Genomic DNA, 20637 nt, shown 5'->3' on the forward strand with positions numbered 1-20637 from the left:
AAGTAAGTTCTAATTAAATTTAAAGGCACTATGAGATTGATAAGTAAATGTCTGCTTTAGAACATAGTTCATTAAACAAATGCGAGACAAAATTTCATATATCTGACCAACAGCCGGACCCGGAACATAATTCGATGACAGACATCGACGTGAACCTAATGGATTCCACCCGTTTTTGGATGTACTTCGGTTTTTCTCCTGATTTTAAAATTGCATTTTTTCTTTTTGTTTTTCTCCCTTAGAGTAAGCTTAGTTGTCGACATTCATAGTTTTTTTTTTCATCGGATAATCTTTTGTTCAGATCAGACGCTTATTCGGCATCTTCAACTTGAAAAACAATAGTATTCCCCTCTTCCTTCGGTTTCTTGGGCAGGTCATCGCCGATTTAGCAAAACTTTAAAGAATAAATTAAAGATCACTGGTCTGTCGCTACAATTCTGAAAATATGTAAGGAATGTTCTGAAATTTACCAGCAAAAACTAAATATATATTTTGTCTAGCCACAGTTGGTGGACATATTTATACAACTCAATAGCATAATCTGAGTTTAAGTGGGTCAATCGCAGCCATAAAAATTCCATGTCATAGACGCTCGTCATAGAGGGTATTGCATAGTTTACTTGTCCCGCTTGTAACTAGCTTATTCATCGGCTTAACCGTATTTTAAATTCAAACATTCAAAACTATTCGTGTTTTGTTAGTATTAATTGTTAGATATATTTTCTATCTCTCAATTTTACAACAAAATTTCAAAAATAATTATTTTTAAGCGCAATAAGCTATACAACAATCCAATTTAATAATCTTACTTAAATAAACTTAATGTAAGTAGAGTGCATTCGAGGGTTTATATAAATACAAAGCAAGTAAGTATAAACTATTATGGAAGGAAAATTATTTTTTTTTTGATGCCCTTTTTGGGTGCTTTTGAATATGTCTTTCTGCTTGTTTTCCTGGAGCAGTCAAGTCATAGCGAAATATTATGCAACGGCGGTCAAAGAAACTCTTCAGGTCCTTGGGATCAAAACGGTGGCCCATCTGCTTGAGGTGCAAATAAACTTCCTGCAAATCAATGGGTTCGTACATGAGAACACTTTCGTACAGGTGGGAGTTTGCGCAAAGAAGATTGTGCCAAGCAATGTGCAGTGGCACCAGTGGCTGCGAAGTCTTTTTGGTGACGTTTGTTTGCAAAACATAAAACTCGAAATCGTCGCAGAGGCTGGGTGTCATGGATTGCGAAAAGCGTAGAAGTTCCTCTCCAGTGGCATTCTTAAACTTAAAGTTATTTCGCGTCTCAGTTGGTGTAAGGCAGGCTTCATGGGTTGATTCACTGAAGTAATTACAGTATTTAGAAATATCCTTTATCACTGGGGAAGATTTAGACCTAAACAAAGGCGCTTCCCTGGGTGGAAAGTCTTCAGCAAAGGTTGCCTGCATTATTGGATGGGTTTGATTGTATATAAACTCTAGCATTTTGACCGCCTGTTTTCGCTTAAGAGGCTTCATGCCATAGTTGTACAGTTGTTGCAAAATCTGCGCCTCTGGTAAGGCGGCAAAATCTGGCTTGGGCGTGGGACAAGCCCGTACGTTGTACATATTTCCTTCAACCTCCAGCTGCACATTAAAAGAATCTTTCTTTGGAGTTCCCGAAATACCAGGTAATTTAATTTCACCTATAAGCAAACTATCTAGTCCATTGGGCATGGAATCTGTTGTATCTTTAGACTTTTGGAACACGAGCTGATCAAATTCGTCAAAGTCGTTGTCTGACTCACTTTCCGGACGAGTAACTCTATTGAAAAGATCATCAAATTTATGAATGCTCTTGCGGGCTAAAGGCTTTACTGGTTCATCTAAGAACGAGGCCTCTGACCAGTTGATGTCATTATAAGAAGGCGATGGCTGCTTGGAGGGGCTCAAAATTTGCGAAAGAAATAAAGGCTGAGATGGAGCTGCATCAAGAATACCAAACTCAGCGCGCTCCTTACTTAAAATGCTCTTGTTTGGCGATCGTGAACTTTTTGATCCTCTCTTATCCCCCGGAAAATCCATAAGAAAGGCATCCAGATCATCTTCCGTTTGAAAGTGCGGAAGTGCACTCTTTTTAATAATAGGCGAAGAGAAACTGTCAGAACTGGCTTCATCAAAATCTTGGATTTTTATTGATTTATTGGCCTTCCAAATGGAGTAATTGATTTCCTCATCGGAGAGTAAGATCGCCTCGTTTTCATCACTATTGTTTAGGGTCAAATCAATACTAGCATCAGAATATTCACATGGTGATGGAACTCCATTCTTTACTGGGGAATTTATTTTCCAGTTAAGCGGATTCTTGAAGCTTTGATCGTTAGAAAAGCTAACATTCCTTTTTAAAGAGTTTCTTGAATTTAATTCACTAAATCTTTCTTTCGTGTCGTTTAAACTGGAATGAACTTTATCCAGTTGGAATGATAAATTATCCATGCTGTGGAAGTCGCTCTCAAAATCCAAAAAAATATCCTCTTTATCTTCTACCAAAGAAGCTTGTTTATCCATTTTCGCATATTTCATGTACAGTTCTTGCGAAATAGGACAGAATTCATTTTCGTCATTTGAATCCACAGTTAAAATTTTACTTTCATCAAAGACTCTAATATTGTCCTTTAATTCCGGATTATCCTCATTCAAGTTTTTGCTTATATCAGTTAAATCATCTAAAGAGTGATTTAGAAAAGCTGCATAATCAATGTTTCCTTTATCGTCACTAGTATTTTTCTCTTCTGTAACTTTTGTAACAGTCTTTACTAAAAAAAAAACGTAATATAAATATTTAAAAAACATTTTTATAACATCAACATTTTTACCTTCATCACTAGAACTAGAAAATATTTCATAAGATGTGATTTGTGAAAAGTCTTCTAACTCTTCCACCAAAGGTGAGGGTTCACTAAGGCTTATATTTTTGTAGACTTTTAGAGAAAAATCTTTAACATCAGGGGCTTCATTTGACAAAGAGGATTCAATAGGTTCTGAAATTAAGCATTCATTTTCGCTAAAATTATTGAGGTCTTTATCGCAAAACTTTTTAAAATTCTGAGATTTATTTAAAACAGTTGCAGTTGCTACATCAGGTTCCTCATCTGAATCGGCAAAGAGGTCGGGAGAAGTGCATCGTGTAATTTGGCTTGGAGCACCTGAGCAAGTTGAAATTAAAGATTTATTTTCTCTATCCTCTTTCACTATTTTTGGTCGCTTATCTGGCGGTTCTTTCAAGGGACTGCTACTGGTCGAGGAAGCATCCATCCTCGAGCCACCCTCGATCATGTTTTCAGCGACTAGCTTTTCCAGTTCATTTAGCTCGTTGCCTACTTCCTGCTCTAGTTTTAACTGATCTTCAAAATGTTTTTCCAGTTCTATATAAACTAAATCAAATTGCTTCTTTAGCTGGCGACATTTTGAAGTCTCACGTTCCGGGGACAAGTCTCTTCCTTGTATTGCATTCCAATTTTTTAACAGGTGATTGGCAGGCATATAACTAATTTCCATTAATTCGGTTACATAGTATAAGCTCATATCAGGTATACTACCTTCGCTTGGCTCATGAAGGATATGCGAGTTGGCGTGGGGTTTTAAGCTTAAAAGGGATGAGCTTATTAAATCATAAGGCGGTATCCAACGGGATTTTTCAAGTAATTCATTGGTTTGTACTTGCTGCGCCAAAAAATTTGATACCTTTTCCTCCAACTTCTTTTGTTGAACTTTGGGATTTCGCAGAGTCAGAGCAGTGAATTTATTTGCCCACTTGCTACGTTTGCTCAATTTGGTAGCAACTACAGGAAGGACGGCCAGGGACTTGTAATCTGTAAACGAAAAAAAAAATCTAAGCATTGCAAATTAAAATATTACTTAATTTGACTCACCTTCTTTTCTCGCCGTGCGAAAACCGTATTTCTCAAGCTTTCGTCGAATTTTCTCTGTGGATATTTCGGAATTAACTTCAACGAAATCAACCACTGCGTCCTCCTCATCATTTGGGCTTAGTCCTTCTTGCTTCTTAGCCTCAGACTTGGACAGCGCCAGGGCCATCTCGATGTCGTCCGGGCTAAAGTTGTCTGCAATGCAATGCTGAGCTGTTACTTCTGAAAACATTTTTTCGTTTCGAAGGAAGTGTCTAATGCTGGGTTGCTTTTTGCTGCGACTGCTTCCCTTTCGAGAGCTTCCCGAAGTACTCCCCTTGAGCTTGGGTGCCTTTTTGGGTTTGGGACCAGGGTGTTCAAAAACGTTGCTTGCTCGAATTGGTATGATTTTGGAGGAAGAATTATCAATATCCATGGGAATGGGAGAAGCCTTCTCTTTTGAAGGATTACCCTCAGAGGGATCCTCGGGTGTTGCAAAAAAGTTTGACAAACTTAAGGTAGCATTGCTATTGCGTGTCGATCTTCGGTAAAAAAAAAAACAAATTTTTATGTTAGATAATATTATTTTATTGATCATCCACTACTTCATATTGAAGTAGAATTACCGAAGTTTGCCTGAAGCTTGTTGCAACTTTTGGAAGTTGGCCTTCCGCGTCTTACGATCCATTATTTGGTATTCTGCTCCTCACTCTCCTTGATCGCGTCCTTGATAAATTGAGAAGTGCGCGGAGCTGCGAACTCGAAGAGCCCTTTTCTATCCCGTTCCTGTTCCGTTTGAGCCAAAGCCTCGGATAGTTTTTTGTTGGCAATGCGTTGAATAGGAGTCAAACTATTATGGTTAAGACGTGTTTAGCATCAGTTACATTAGAATTTATTTTTATATTTACTTCCAAATTCCGAAGAGCACTGTTCCAGCGGCTAATAGTGCATAAGCAAATCGGTTGCGATACGCGTAGGATGGAGTGCCAAAAGTGCGTCTGGGCTTCCGTTTAGAGGTATTAATAGAATCCATTACTGCATTTATCTCGAAATTATATAAGTACAAACATTTTGGACGCGATGGGATAAGAGTTCAGAATCAATCAAACCGGTGTTCTGTTAGGGTTGCCAGGCTTTACAAAGTAAAAAAAGCGTAGCACACTAAACAAATCTGTGGATGCGAACGATTAAAATGAACAAATAAATTCATAAATATGTTATTTATTAAATCAATATTTTTTTTATTAAACTATTTTACTTTTGTAATGGTATTATTATTATATTAACAGCTGTTATATTGCACCTGTCCATTTCAGTTTTCCAACACTCATACCCCAAAACGGTCTGCAACACTAAAACGTATATGCGTAATTAACTATAATTATTTGTCCGCTGGAAACCATATAGTTTCAATCTAATTCGAGCATCTATAAAGTGCAGTTCCGTGTGCATGGAACACTGCGCATTTTCATAACAAAATCGAAACCAAGCTCTAAGTGGAGTGTGAAACTGATAACTGATACACCACTACAACGACAGCCCACGCAGCAACTATACCAACAACGGCATTAGACAAAGGGTACTAGCCTAAGTACAGTAAACAAAAACAAAACCAGCCAGATAATAAAAAGCAAAGCCACATCAAAAAACAAGAGTTCAACTCATACACACAACGGGAAAGAGACCACACAACAATCCATATTTCGCAGAAACTGCGAAAACAACTGTTGAAAGAAATCAGCAGCAACAAGAAAAAATTTTCCAAACTCGATAAATCATTCATATTTTAATACGCCCTTTTCGGAGTGGTGGTCAGTACTGGATAAATCAGCGATCTAGAAAGTAACGATGGCGCGCGAAGACGAGGAACGCATTGTGGCCAACGAGGAAAATGAAGAAGAAGGAGGCGGTCAGCAGGGACCGGGGCGTGGCGTCCGACAGGATAATGAGCTCGCTCTACCCTCCGGCGGCTGTTGCATGCCCACAAGCAAAAGCCACCGATTCATGGCCTTAGTTTTTATGTGCCTACTTGGATTTGGTTCTTACTTCTGCTACGATAATCCGGGTGCTTTGCAAGATCACTTTAAGGAGGATCTTAAGATTTCTACAACGCAGTTTTCCTTGATCTATTCGATCTACTCGTGGCCCAATGTGGTTCTTTGCTTTCTTGGTGGTTTCTTAATTGACAGACTGTTTGGAATCCGGCTGGGAACGGTCATCTACATGTTGATCTTGTTGGTTGGCCAGCTACTTTTTGCGAGCGGTGGAATCCTTGACGCCTTTTGGCTGATGATCCTAGGACGTTTCATATTTGGTATTGGAGCAGAATCACTCGCTGTGGCGCAAAACAGCTATGCCGTTCTGTGGTTTAAGGGCAAAGAACTTAACATGGTCTTCGGCCTACAGTTGTCGGTGGCCCGATTTGGTAGCACGGTTAACTTCTGGGTGATGCAACCAATCTATGATTATGTCAGTAAGTTTTATCAAGGACATCGAGCTCTGGGAGTTGTGCTGCTTTTGGCTACTTTGACATGCGTAATGTCGCTGATCTGTGCACTGATTCTCGGCTGGATGGACAAAAGAGCGGAACGGATTCTTCAGAGAAACAGCAATCCTGCCGGCCAGATACCCAAGCTTACCGACATATTCACGTTCAAGGCGCCCTTTTGGATGGTCTCAATCATTTGTGTGGCATACTATGTGGCTATCTTTCCATTTATTGCCTTAGGACAGAATTTCTTTGTGGATCGCTTTGGTTTAACTAAAAAGGAGGCGAATACCGTGGACTCGTTAGTTTATCTGATTGCGGCCGTGTCGTCTCCGGTATTTGGCTTTATTATCGATAAGCTGGGCAGGAATGTAACGTGGGTCTTTACAGCCACACTGACCACGATTGGAGCCCATGCGCTGCTCACCTTTACCCAGCTGACGCCGTATGTGGGCATGATCATCATGGGCCTCTCCTATTCAATGTTGGCAGCCAGTTTGTGGCCACTTGTGGCTCTCATCATTCCGGAATATCAGCTTGGTACTGCCTACGGCTTCTGCCAATCGATCCAGAATCTCGGCCTGGCGGTGATCACCATTATCGCTGGCATCATCGTGGATCACAGCGGCAAAAACCACACTTGGGTACAACTCTTCTTCATGGGATGGCTGACCGTCGCCCTAATCGCCACCGGAGTTATCTGGGGGTACAACAAAAAACAACGTGGTAATCTCAACATGACGCCCCAGCAGAGGGCGAGCTTTGTCAGTGCGGAAAATTATCAGAACTTTGAATAGAATGGATGAATCAGTAAACAGTAAAGGAAGGAACAAAAGGGGCAGCGAACGGAGAACGTACCCGCAGATCGGATTATTATCGGTTGTAATGTTATTCTCTGCGGGTATTGAAACGCCCTGGTCTTGTCCCACGATGTGATGATGATGTGTGATGATCGGTATTTACTAACTGCAATTCTTCGCCAACCAAGAATGGGGATATACAATACGCCCGGATCATCCTTAAATTGGCCAAGATTTAAGACTGATCCGGTCGGCTTATATACTATTTTAAGCGATATATTTTTAGAACAATTTATTATTACAGTTACAGTTATTGCAGTTTTGTGTCAACGTTTTAAAAATTAAACTTAATATCCAAAAATCACAAAAGTTAAAGAAACATTTAATATAAAGACTTCTGCGCCTTGGGCAAAAAATAAAAAATTACCTTGTATATATTATATGTGTGTTACTGGAACCTATGCTTGTATGTATGTTTATCTCATTCATTCTATATTGGTAGCATTTACACGAGTACAATTGTATTTTAGTGTAATGAAGTGATGAAATATGTAATATATCGCCTGGATTAGTATACCTTAAACATGCCTTCCTTGCAAATAAAAATTACATAAACTGAATTTTGTTAAATTTTGATTATTCAAACACGATATTGTGTTAGACGAACAGCCTGTGTATTTATGTTTTATCATTTGTTTAATTAAGCAAAGAGCTGGCGATGAAAATTCCTATATCCCAATAAAAACAAAAATTTTATGTGTAACTGTAATTTTGCAAAAGTTTTTTTTTAAAACATTTTAATGTCCATGCGCCGCTCAAGAATTTCGATGCACTGCTTGCTGTCCATGCTAAGCACCTTCAGCTCCCGCAATGGTTTCGTTTTCTCCTCCGCCGACTGATTACTTCGGAGCGTCTCTAGTAACAACAAAGCCGTTCCTCGCGCCGCCGTCAACAGTTTGCTGGCGTCGTGAATTCTGACGAACAAAGAGTGAAAGGTGTCAAATTTAGTTTTACTATGCAGTCGCATGTTTCGGGGTGACTCACCTCTTAAAAAGCAGCTCCGGTCGACGAGTATACTGACCAAAGAGCGCAAATAAGTTGCGCGTCATGTCGTAATTAAATTGCGCCGCCCCCGCTGGTGCAAACTTGGTGTTCATGACCATGCTCTCAAGAATGAAGTCATCGATTTGATGGGCTATTAAACGGAGGGTTTGGTTAAAAAGATTGGAAGAGAGTTCACGCTCTAGGTTATGAAGCAGGGTGACCACCACTTGAAACATTTCCCCGCCACTAGGAGAAAGAATAAAAGGCTCTTTGCTATTTTGCTCTGGCATCGTGGGCCAAGCATCATGGCGATAGCTCATCGATTTTGCTTTCATTTCGTTGGTGGCTTTTGTGGCCAGATTTCGCATTAATTGGTGTGTCCAATGTTCCAATTCTGCGACAGAGTGCTCAAACACAGAATTTATCTCCGGGGCATTGGGACCCGCCAGTGCCGAATGGAGATGAAGATAGTGAACGTTTTCGCCCCATTCACGTAGCACCATTACCAAGTAATTAATGGCATTCAGCACAGGAATGCTTGGCACTGCTCCACTGCTGTGTAGCTGCACTAATCTTCGTCGAAAGCTATCGATCAGCTCCAGTTGCAGTTGCAGGAATTGAAGCTGGTGGCCCGGCTGTATGAGTCCATAATATCGATCTTTTATAGCGTCCAAGAGTCGCATAAATTGGTCCGCACATCTGGGAATCTTAAGATCGTCTTCAAATGTATTGGGATCTATTAACTGGAAGGGTGACTCTGCCTGAAGAATATCATCCAATTTTTCCGCACAAACTGCACAGAGAGAAGATTAACTAATAAGTGTATTGGAGGACAGTGACACCCTATCTCACAGCGTTCTTCAAGCGAAATCCAGCGAAGCAAATAAATGGGCTGTGTGATTACGGAAATGGCGCTGGGAAAACTTGCGGGATAACCGAACGTCTCGCGAAGCTCGGCCTCGAACGATAAAGTCTCGTCTAGAAGATGTGCGAAGAGTATCTCGTCTTGAGCGATCTGTTCAATATCCACTACCATCTTTTCAATGGTTAACTGAACCAGGCCCCGCATAAATTCGAGCTGTAAGTGTCTTAAGTTAAATAAGTTACAATGATTAATCTCAATAATAAGATACCCTTATATTGTAGTCCAATTTTCCAGCCTTTATTGCAGCCGGCTGGAATGTCTTGCCTACGAAAAAGTGCGTCTCCTTTCCCCAGTTGAGAATCTGCGTATAGAACCACTCGGGTTTGTCTAATCGATTTGTTTGCCGGGTTCCGGTAAAGTGAAACAAAAAACGCTGGCGATAAGGTGCTAGCAAAAGCTGCACTACCTGACTGATGGGTGGACAAACGATACTGGGCGTGATGCTCTGCAATGGTGCTTGTTCTTCTGCTGGAGACTTGATGAGGAACATATATTCTGCCAGTAGCTGGGCCTTGGCAGTGTCTCGGGTGGGGGAGTAGTTAAGGGGTTGCTGATTTAAATGCGCCCAGCGCATATTTTTTAGCACTATTTCAAATTCGCTAGAAAGTCGCGTCATCAGGAGCTTATGCCAGTATATGGCAGTGCGTTCGGCAAAGGATTTAAGGGATTTCGCCTGTAGGGAATGCAGGCGTCCCACCACACTGTGTTCGCAGTCGTTACCCTCAAAAAGCGTAAGGTAAATATTGACTAACTTTGCCTCGTCCTTGCCATTTATTGTGTTTCCCAGCGCAACACTGATTTCCTGGATGTCTTGGACCAAACGAAGATACTGCGTTAATCTCTGCATATGACGAACTTGGTCCAAATCGGCAGCTACTTTTTCCATGGCGGGCTGACACTCCTGCAGTTTTCGTTTTAGTTTAGCCCCAAACTGGGCCAGTTTCTCCAGCTCAAAGTCAATACTCTCGCATACTTGTTGTTGGCATTGGAAGGCAGATTTGTAGCAAGAAACGTTCTGAACATCTTCATAGTCGAGCTGTAGGTAATTCATTATTAAATTCGTATTTTTATAAATCAAATTCTGGTACCGTCTGGGAAATGGCCTGAAGACGCTCCTTGTAATAAGTGGCTATGCGACTGGCGCGATTTAATCGGTTACCGTCCTTTCCGATCTCCTCGTTCAGCCGGGCTACGATTCGCAGTTCCATCTCGCTTAATTTTGCATGCATTTTAGAGCCGGAAAAGCTTAAACTACATTCAAAATAAAAACCAATCGGGCCCACGAACCACGTATAAAAATAAATAGTTTTACAATGGGACCAGCTTATGCTAATATTGCTATACCAAATTCGAGGTAAAAGATAGATCTGTTCATATATTTTTTTTCAAAATCAATATTCATATTGATTTTGGTTAGAACAATTAAAAAAATTTTTTTATGGATATAATTTATAAATAATTTGCAATAGGGATTATAATAATTCATAAATTCGAAATCAACACCCAGTTGCCAATATGGTAACACCAGTATATCGGTCCCGATAACCCAGGGATGCAAAAAATCCTAGAAGCGGGCGTTGTTTAAATAGACAGGTGTTGGCGTCCCTTTTGCTGCAAATATAACAAGCACAAGCTCATCAATAAAATGTACACACCTAGGCAGAAAAGTTGTATCCCTTCAAAAGGCTTTGTCCCTTCTCCACAAACGCCGCTTAGCTTTAGCCGGGAGCTGCGCCAGGTGCTTCAGGAGAGGAATCTTCTCACAGCTAAGTCTCGCAAGAAAGGTGAGAAAATTATAAGGGACGCTAGGCGTTAAATTCTAATTGAGAATTCCAATTTTTTCGGCAGTTTGCTCTATGTTGGACAGCAATAATAGCAGTCCCATTGGTTCGCCTAACCCTGAGTCTGGAAAACGACTTGGTTTTCGATTACAGGCCATCCAGGAGATCATCTCGTCGGAAAAATCATATCTAGAGCAGCTCGAACTTCTTGTCAATTTTTTTGTGCGACCGTTGAAGGAGCAGGCTATCATAGATAGCTCCAACCACACTCTTCTTTTTGGCCAGATAGAAATGATTTACAATCTGAATGGCGAGTTTCTGAAGGAATTGGAGGCTAACATGGAAAATGTGGCTCAAGCATTCCTTAAAATGGCTCCATTTTTTAAGTTGTATTCGGTTTATGCATTTGACTACCGTGGAGCCATGTTGGCTATACAGGATCTAATAAGTAAGAATCCAGTGTTTAGAAAGTTTCTGGAGCAGACCGAGAGTCGTCCAGAAGTGCAGCGTAAGCTGAACTCGCTGATGATTGTGCCAATACAGCGAGTGCCTCGGTATAAGCTGCTTCTTGAGCAGGTTCTGCTGTACACCAGCCCTGCGGATGCAGACTACAAGCTACTTAAGGGTAAGTTTCACATCCATTCACCCTGGCATAGATTTTAAATATTTTTCCTTTTAGAATCTGTTAAGGAGATTGAAGCCACAGCTACACATATCAATACTTGCGTGGAGGAGCAGGAGATCACTCAGTATCTTATTCATTTGCAGAACTCCTTGGTCAATCGCACTCCTAACATTGTTAAGCCTTCCCGACGAGTCATTAAAGAAGGAGTTCTGCAAAAGATCACCCACAAGGGAACGGAAATCAAGCGCTATTGCGTACTAATGTCAGACATATTCATGTACTGTAAGATGCTCAAGGAACGGAGCCCGAACACGGTAGTGGAAAACTCCTTAGAGTGCTGCTGCATTTTCCCTCTGAAAAAGTGCAAAGTTTTTGAGATGCTGCCTGGTAATTTTAAGTTGACGTGCCAGAGCGATGGAATAATATTTGGCAGCGGAGATGTGCAACTTTCTCGTACTTGGGTGGGTTTTATTCGAGATGCAATTGATCTGCATGTTCAGTGCCGTAAGACTTTGCGCAAGGATTCAAGCAAACGGACTCCGATTCGCAAGAAGGACATGAAAAAGTTTGGAACCGATTACATACTAAGCCCCAACAAACGCAAAAGCGTACGTTTTTAAAAAGTTTTATTAATATATATATATTTAAACTATTTTATTTTCTTCAGGATTATGAGTCTGTTTTTCGCAATAAAAATCGCACTACAGATTCAGAGGAGGAAGCTGAGGAACCTGCGTGCTTTTCGCGCAAGCGCAAGCTTCCTAACACTATTATGAAACCTCAAAATTCAAACCCAAAAGCTGATAAATTGAGCAGATCTTTGACGGCAAAAAACTTGGCAATTCCAAAACCACCACCACCACCTCCCGTTGCTGTTCAAATGCGTTATCCACCGGTAAGTCTGACAGAGTACAAGCAAAATCGCATATCACGGCTATACAAAAAGATTGCCACGAGTGAAAAGGAGAGCAATGTGCGGGGCATTCTCAAAAGGAACAACGGGCCGGCAAACAATAACGATCATGATCCCAGCTACGCCTTTTCTAACCGCTTGTCAGATTCTAAGTCCTACTTTAGAGCTCACAATGTGGACAATACCATACCCACAGTTGTGAGGCGTGAAGATATCTTTAACGGGGAGAACTTGTTTCCCGCAAAATTCCAGACTCCTGCTAACGGGAGGAGCGAAGAGGATCTTTTCTCACCCCCACAAAAAAAGAGGGTAAAATTCGATGACGTGGGACCAATTTCGACGTTTACCGTCCAATCAAATTGTTTCGCAAGCGACGAAGCCCCCAAAACTAATTCATTGCGTGACCGGATCTATGATTTTTTTGCTAATCTATTCTAGAACTAGATAACATAAATTTAAATCGTATAAGGTATTCATTGTTTACTCGATTATCATCTTCGCTAATAAAAACAATAATAACTAAATTAACTGGTGTTTCTCAGATTACAAACTTCGCGCATGAAATCTTCAACAGTTTGGTCATTGATTTCTTCCATCCAGTTGCCGTTTTTCTTAAAATGGGAACCAATTATGACGGCATGGGCATCTTTATAGTAACTTTTAATGTTATTCTTAGTAACTCCAGACCCGATGATCAGAGGAACCTTTACTTTACCAGATAAATGTTGGAGATCTTCTGGGCTGGCTGGATGGCCAGTCGCTGTGCCCGTGATAATAATGCCATCGGTCATAAAAAATTCGGCTGCATGAGATGTCTCGAGTAGGCTGACATCAGCTGTTACGGCATGAGAACTATGCTTTTTTTTCAGATCTGTAAAAACAAGCACATCCTTGGCATCGATAAGATTCCTATACCGCATCAAATCACCGGCACAGGCATCCGTGTATCCTTCGTCTGCCACGTGACCGAAAATGAATCCCTCGCAGCGTATAAATTGTAGCTGACTGGCTTTGGCTATAGCCAACGCTTGCTTATTTCCACAGGCTAGGACTTGGACACCACAAGGGGTCTCCTTCGGTATAACAACTCGTACTTCCCTTGCTAGTCGCGTCATGCAAGTCACTATTTCCGCTCCAAGAAGCCGCTCCGGTACATAGGGAATATCGTGCATGTTCTCAATTAATACGGCGTCCTGTAAATAAATGTTAAGTCAAAATTGAATGTAAATATTAATTCAAACCTTGTTTCTTACCAGTTGGTGTTTTTTGTAAAGATTCGCCTCAAAGATTGCCTTTTCAATAGTCTGCTTCCAGTTTCCGCCATAACGGGGAGTTCCTGATGTTGTTTTTTGTTTTAAAGGAATTTTAAATTAAAGGTTCCTCACCTGGCAGCGCATCTACGTGAATCATGCCAATAACTTTGCACGTTTTTGGGCCAAATACCCTCACAAACCGTTGCATATTTTATTTATGTGAAAAAATAATCCAAAATTAACACGATAAAATCGTTTTCGGGAAAACAGCTGATTAGCGCCAGGGATGGATTAATATTGATTATAAATAATAAAAATTAATTAAATTCTATGAAATCTTTTAAATATAAAAAAGCATGTTTCGTAGATTAAGATACCATACATATGTTTGTATTCTTTAAATTTGTCTAGAAAAAATAAAAAATCTAGATTTCTAAAAATCTAGAAAAAAATAAATTTTAAGATTTTTAGTCAAATTTTCTGGAGGGTCCCCTTCAAAAATGCATGGAGCCCCTATATGGCTCATAGTGTAAGCTATATCTTTGCCAATATTCATCCGATTCTTAGGCGGAATACCTTAAACGATTCTTACAACGATTCTACATAAATCTGCATTAAAATCTAGAAACAAATAAATTTTTAGATTTTTAATCAAATTTTCTGGAAGGTCCCCATCAAAAATGCATTTAGCCCCTATATGGCTCATAGTGTAGGCTATATCTTTGCCAATATTCATCCGATTCTTGAGCGGAATATCTTAAACGATTAGTAATATGATTCTACATAAATCTGCATCAAAATCTAGAAACAAATATATTTTAAGATTTTTAGTCAAATTTTCTGGAGTCTCCCTTCAAAAATGCATGCACCTTAAACGATTCGTACAATGATTCTACATAAATCTGCATCAAAATCTAGATACAAAAAAATTTTAAGATTTTTAGTCAATTTTTGTGGAGGGTCCCCTTCAAAAATGCATAGAGCCCCTATATGGCCCGTAACGAAGGCTATATCTTTGGCAATATTCATCCGATTCTTGAGCGGAATACATTAAACGATTCGTACAACGATTCTACATAAATCTGCATCAAAATCTAGAAACAAATAAATTTTAAGATTTTTAGTCAAATTTTCTGGAGGGTCCCCTTCAAAAATGCATAGAGCCCCTATATGGCTCATAGTGTAGGCTATATCTTTGGCAATATTCATCCGATTCTTGAGACGAATACCTTAAACGATTCGTACAACGATTCTACATAAATCTGCATCAAAATCAAGAAACAAATAAATTTTAAGATAAACAAATAAATCCCCTTCAAAAATGCATAGAGCCCCTATATGGCTCATAGTGTAGGCTATATCTTTGGCAATATTCATCCGATTCTTGAGACGAATACCTTAAACGATTCGTACAACGATTCTACATAAATCTGCATCAAAATCAAGAAACAAATAAATTTTAAGATTTTTAGTCAAATTTTCTGGAGGGTCCTCTTCAAAAACACATGGAGCCCCTATATGGCTCATAGTGTAGGCTATATCTTTGGCAATATTCATCAGATTCTTGAGCGGAATACCTTAAACGATTCGTACAACGATTCTACATAAATCTGCATCAAAATCTAGAAACAAATTTTAAGATTTTTAGTTAAATTTTCTGGAGGGTCCCCTTCAAAAATGCATGGAGCCCCTATATGGCTCATAGTGTAGGCTATATCTTTGGCAATATTCATCCGATTCTTGAGCCGAATACCTTAAACGATTCGTACAACGATTCTACATAAATCTGCATCAAAATCTAGAAACAAATTTTAAGATTTTTAGTTAAATTTTCTGGAGGGTCCCCTTCAAAAATGCATGGAGCCCCTATATGGCTCATAGTGTAGGCTATATCTTTGGCAATATTCATCCGATTCTTGAGCCGAATACCTTAAACGATTCGTACAACGATTCTACATAAATCTGCATCAAAATCTAGAAACAAATAAATTTTAAGATTTTTAGTCAAATTTTCTGGAGGGTCGCCTTCCAAAATGCATGGAGCCCCTATATGGCCCGTAACGAAGGCTATATCTTTGGCAATAGTCATCCGATTCTTGAGCGGAATACCTTAAACGATTCGTACAATGATTCTACATAAATCTGCATCAAAATCTAGAAAAAAATAAATTTTAAGATTTTTAGTCAAATTTTCTGGAGGGTCCCCTTCAAAAATGCATAGAGCCCCTATATGGCTCATAGTGTAGGCTATATCTTTGGCAATATTCATCCGATTCTTGAGCGGAATACCTTAAACGATTCGTACAACGATTCTACATAAATCTGCATCAAAATCTAGAAACAAATAAATTTTAAGATTTTTAGTCAAATTTTCTGGTGGGTCCCCTTCAAAAATGCATGGATCCCCTATATGGCTCATAGTGTAGGCTATATCTTTGCCAATATTCATCCGATTCTTGAGCGGAATACCTTAAACGATTCGTACAACGATTCTGCATAAATCTGCATCAAAATCTAGAAACAAATAAATTTTAAGATTTTTAGTCAAATTTTCTGGAGGGTCCCCTTCAAAAATGCATGGAGCCCCTATATGGCTCATAGTGTAGGCTATATCTTTGGCAATATTCATCCGATTCTTGAGCCGAATACCTTAAACGATTCGTACAACGATTCTACATAAATCTGCATCAAAATCTAGAAACAAATAAATTTTAAGATTTTTAGTCAAATTTTCTGGAGGGTCCCCCTTAACATAAATCTGCATCAAAATCTAGAAACAAATAAATTTTAAGATTTTTAGTCAAATTTTCTGGAGGGTCCCCTTCAAAAATGCATGGAGCCCCTATATGGCTCATAGTGTAGGCTACATCTTTGGCAATATTCATCCGATTCTTGAGCGGAATACCTTAAACGATTCGTACAATGGTTCTTCATAAATCTGCATCAAAATCTAGAAACAAATAAATTTTAAGATTTTCAGTCAAATTTTCTGGAGGGTCCCCTTCAAAAATGCATGGAGCCCCTATATGGCCCGTAACGAAGGCTATATCTTTGGCAATAGTCATCAGATTCTTGAGCGGAATACCTTAAACGATTCGTACAACGATTCTACATAAATCTGCATCAAAATCTAGAAACAAATAAATTTTAAGATTTTCAGTCAAATTTTCTGGAGGGTCCCCTTCAAAAATGCATGGAGCCCCTATATGGCTCATAGTGTAGGCTATATCTTTGGCAATATTCATCCGATTCTTGAGCGGAATACCTTAAACGATTCGTACAACGATTCTACATAAATCTGCATCAAAATCTAGAAACAAATAAATTTTAAGATTTTTAGTCAAATTTTCTGGAGGGTCCCCTTCAAAAATGCATGGAGCCCCTATATGGCTCATAGTGTAGGCTATATCTTTGGCAATATTCATCCGATTCTTGAGCGGAATACCTTAAACGATTCGTACAACGATTCTACATAAATCTGCATTAAAATCTAGAAAAAAAATAAATTTTAAGATTTTTAGTCAAATTTTGTGGAGGGTCCCCTTCAAAAATGCATGGAGCCCCTATATGGCTCATAGTGTAGGCTATATCTTTGGCAATATTCATCCGATTCTTGAGACGAATACCTTAAACGATTCGTACAACGATTCTACATAAATCTGCATCAAAATCTAGAAACAAATAAATTTTAAGATTCTTAGTCAAATTTTCTGGAGGGTCCCCTTCCAAAATGCATGGAGCCCCTATATGGCCCGTAACGAAGGCTATATCTTTGGCAATAGTCATCCGATTCTTGAGCGGAATACCTTAAACGATTCGTACAACGATTCTACATAAATCTGCATCAAAATCTAGATACAAATAAATTTTAAGATTTTTAGTCAAATTTTCTGGAGGGTCCCCTTCAAAAATGCATGGAGCCCCTATATGGCTCATAGTGTAGGCTATATCTTTGGCAATATTAATCCGATTCTTGAGCGGAATACCGCTATATGGCCCATAGAGCCCCTATATGGCTCATAGTGTAGGCTATATCTTTGTCAATATTTATCCGATTCTTAGGCGGAATACCTTAAACGATTCTTACAACGATTCTACATAAATCTGCATCAAAATCTAGAAACAAATAAATTTTAAGATTTTTAGTCAAATTTTCTGGAGGGTCCCCTTCAAAAATGCATGGAGCCCCTATATGGCTCATAGTGTAGGCTATATCTTTGGCAATATTCATCCGATTCTTGAGCGGAATACCTTAAACGATTCGTACAACGATTCTACATAAATCTGCATCGAAATCTAGAAACAAATAAATTTTAAGATTTTTAGTCAAATTTTCTGGAGGGTCCCCTTCAAAAATGCATGGAGCCCCTATATGGCTCATAGTGTAGGCTACATCTTTGGCAATATTCATCCGATTCTTGAGCGGAATACCTTAAACGATTCGTACAACGATTCTACATAAATCTGCATCAAAATCTAGAAACAAATAAATTTTAAGATTTTTAGTCAAATTTTCTGGAGGGTCCCCTTCAAAAATGCATGGAACCCCTTTATGGCCCGTAACGAAGGCTATATCTTTGGCAATAGTCATCCGATTCTTGAGCGGAATACCTTAAACGATTCGTACAACGATTCTACATAAATCTGCATCAAAATCTAGAAACAAATAAATTTTAAGATTTTTAGTCAAATTTTCTGGAGGGTCCCCTTCCAAAATGCATGGAGCCCCTATATGGCCCGTAACGAAGGCTATATCTTTGGCAATATTCATCCGATTCTTGAGCGGAATACCTTAAACGATTCGTACAACGATTCTACATAAATCTGCATCAAAATCTAGAAACAAATAAATTTTAAGATTTTTAGTCAAATTTTCTGGAGGGTCCCCTTCAAAAATGCATGGAGTCCCTTTATGGGCCGTAACGAAGGCTATATCTTTGGCAATAGTCATCCGATTCTTGAGCGGAATACCTTAAACGATTCGTACAACGATTCTACATAAATCTGCATCAAAATCTAGAAACAAATAAATTTTAAGATTTTTTGTCATATTTTGTGGAGGGTCCCCTTCAAAAATGCATGGAGCCCCTATATGGCTCATAGTGTAGGCTATATCTTTGGCAATATTCATCCGATTCTTGAGCGGAATACCTTAAACGATTCGTACAATGATTCTACATAAATCTGCATCAAAATCTAGATACAAATAAATTTTAAGATTTTTAGTCAAATTTTCTGGAGGGTCCCCTTCAAAAATGCATGGAGCCCCTATATGGCTCATAGTGTAGGCTATATCTTTGGCAATATTCATCCGATTCTTGAGCGGAATACCTTAAACGATTCGTACAATGATTCTACATAAATCTGCATCAAAATCTAGAAACAAATAAATTTTAAGATTTTTTGTCAAATTTTGTGGAGGGTCCCCTTCCAAAATGCATGGAGCCCCTATATTGCCCATAGTGTAGGCTATATCTTTGCCAATATTCATCCGATTCTTGAGCAGAATACCTTAAACGATTCGTACAATGATTCTACATAAATCTGCATCAAAATCTAGAAACAAATACATTTTAAGATTTTTGTCAAATTTTCTGGAGGGTCCGCTTCAAAAATGCATGAAGCCGCTATATGGCCCATAGAGCCCCTATATGGCTCATAGTGTAGGCTATATCTTTGTCAATATTTATCCGATTCTTAGGCGGAATACCTTAAACGATTCTTACAACGATTTTACATAAATCTGCATTAAAATCTTGCAAAAAATAAATTTTTAGAAGTTTAATCAAATTTTCTGGAAGGTCCCCATCAAAAATGCATGGAGCCCCTATATGGCCCATAGTGTGAGCTATGTCTTTGCCAATATTCATCCGATTCTTGAGCGGAATACCTTAAACGATTCGTACAACGATTCTACACAAATCTGCATCAAAATCTAGAAACAAATAAATTTTAAGATTTTTAGTCAAATTTTCTGGAGGGTCCCCTTCCAAAATGCGTGGAGCCCCTATATGGCTCATAGTGTAGGCTATATCTTTGGCAATATTCATCCGATTCTTAAGCGGAATACTTTAAACGATTCGTACAACGATTCTATGTAAATCTGCATCAAAATATAGAAACAAATATAGGAATAGGAATATAGGAATACCTTAAACGATTCGTACAATGATTCTACATAAATCTGCATCAAAATCTAGATACAAATAAATTTTAAGATTTTTAGTCAAATTTTCTGGAGGGTCCCCTTCAAAAATGCATGGAGCCCCTATATGGCTCATAGTGTAGGCTATATCTTTGGCAATATTCATCCGATTCTTGAGCGGAATACCTTAAACGATTCGTACAATGATTCTACATAAATCTGCATCAAAATCTAGAAACAAATAAATTTTAAGATTTTTTGTCAAATTTGGTGGAGGGTCCCCTTCCAAATTGCATGGAGCCCCTATATTGCCCATAGTGTAGGCTATATCTTTGGAAATATTCATCCGATTCTTAAGCGGAATACTTTAAACGATTCGTACAACGATTCTACATAAATCTGCATCAAAATCTAGAAACAAATAAATTTTAAGATTTTTTGTCATATTTTGTGGAGGGTCCCCTTCAAAAATGCATGGAGCCCCTATATGGCTCATAGTGTAGGCTATATCTTTGGCAATATTCATCCGATTCTTGAGCGGAATACCTTAAACGATTCGTACAATGATTCTACATAAATCTGCATCAAAATCTAGATACAAATAAATTTTAAGATTTTTAGTCAAATTTTCTGGAGGGTCCCCTTCAAAAATGCATGGAGCCCCTATATGGCTCATAGTGTAGGCTATATCTTTGTCAATATTTATCCGATTCTTAGGCGGAATACCTTAAACGATTCTTACAACGATTCTACATAAATCTGCATTAAAATCTTGCAAAAAATAAATT

At 38.8% G+C, this 20637-nt stretch overlaps 6 protein-coding genes across 9 annotated transcripts; 2 read left to right on the plus strand and 4 right to left on the minus strand.

Moving 5' to 3' along the window:
* Nucleotides 1–698: 698 nt before the first annotated feature.
* Nucleotides 699–4642, minus strand: mus312 (mutagen-sensitive 312). 2 transcript variants are annotated; one of them, XM_017235581.3, is made up of 4 exons: nt 4502–4642; nt 3900–4417; nt 2844–3839; nt 699–2783 (listed from the first exon to the last, which is right to left on the minus strand). In XM_017235581.3, exons 1-4 carry the CDS (start codon nt 4561–4563, stop codon nt 895–897), a joined length of 3465 nt encoding a protein of 1154 aa, XP_017091070.2. In that variant the 5' UTR covers nt 4564–4642; the 3' UTR covers nt 699–894. The 2 variants fall into 2 exon arrangements, with proteins under 2 accessions (XP_017091070.2, XP_017091071.2); XM_017235582.3 differs by having other exon boundaries at nt 2604–2778.
* On the minus strand, nt 4440–4945 carry LOC122321031 (uncharacterized). The gene is made up of 2 exons (XM_043209994.2): nt 4784–4945; nt 4440–4725 (listed from the first exon to the last, which is right to left on the minus strand). Exons 1-2 carry the CDS (start codon nt 4906–4908, stop codon nt 4563–4565), a joined length of 288 nt encoding a protein of 95 aa, XP_043065929.1. The 5' UTR covers nt 4909–4945; the 3' UTR covers nt 4440–4562.
* Nucleotides 4946–5205: 260 nt separating this feature from the next.
* mrva (minerva) lies at nt 5206–7596 on the plus strand. The gene has a single exon (XM_017235588.3). The coding sequence runs from the start codon at nt 5724–5726 to the stop codon at nt 7158–7160; it is 1437 nt and encodes a 478-aa protein (XP_017091077.1). The 5' UTR covers nt 5206–5723; the 3' UTR covers nt 7161–7596.
* Nucleotides 7597–7914: 318 nt separating this feature from the next.
* Rint1 (RAD50 interactor 1) lies at nt 7915–10456 on the minus strand. The gene is made up of 5 exons (XM_017235587.3): nt 10221–10456; nt 9341–10168; nt 9060–9285; nt 8208–9000; nt 7915–8137 (listed from the first exon to the last, which is right to left on the minus strand). Exons 1-5 carry the CDS (start codon nt 10359–10361, stop codon nt 7951–7953), a joined length of 2175 nt encoding a protein of 724 aa, XP_017091076.2. The 5' UTR covers nt 10362–10456; the 3' UTR covers nt 7915–7950.
* A 108-nt stretch (nt 10457–10564) lies between these two features.
* Nucleotides 10565–12889, plus strand: RhoGEF4 (Rho guanine nucleotide exchange factor 4). Its single transcript, XM_017235658.3, has 4 exons — nt 10565–10916; nt 10981–11538; nt 11593–12146; nt 12206–12889. The coding sequence occupies exons 1-4, from the start codon at nt 10778–10780 to the stop codon at nt 12887–12889; spliced, it is 1935 nt and encodes a 644-aa protein (XP_017091147.1). The 5' UTR covers nt 10565–10777.
* A 27-nt stretch (nt 12890–12916) lies between these two features.
* Nucleotides 12917–13983, minus strand: LOC108121518 (uncharacterized protein F13E9.13, mitochondrial). Of its 3 annotated transcripts, XM_017235660.3 has the most exons (4): nt 13837–13983; nt 13705–13787; nt 13380–13644; nt 12917–13322 (listed from the first exon to the last, which is right to left on the minus strand). In XM_017235660.3, the coding sequence occupies exons 1-4, from the start codon at nt 13910–13912 to the stop codon at nt 12976–12978; spliced, it is 771 nt and encodes a 256-aa protein (XP_017091149.2). In that variant the 5' UTR covers nt 13913–13983; the 3' UTR covers nt 12917–12975. The 3 variants fall into 3 exon arrangements, with proteins under 3 accessions (XP_017091149.2, XP_017091148.2, XP_017091150.2); XM_017235659.3 differs by having other exon boundaries at nt 12917–13644; XM_017235661.3 differs by having other exon boundaries at nt 12917–13644; nt 13705–13755; nt 13837–13978.
* Nucleotides 13984–20637: the final 6654 nt, after the last annotated feature.

The sequence above is a fragment of the Drosophila bipectinata genome, chromosome 3L (genome assembly GCF_030179905.1).
Source record: "Drosophila bipectinata strain 14024-0381.07 chromosome 3L, DbipHiC1v2, whole genome shotgun sequence".
Taxonomy (NCBI): domain Eukaryota; kingdom Metazoa; phylum Arthropoda; class Insecta; order Diptera; family Drosophilidae; genus Drosophila; species Drosophila bipectinata.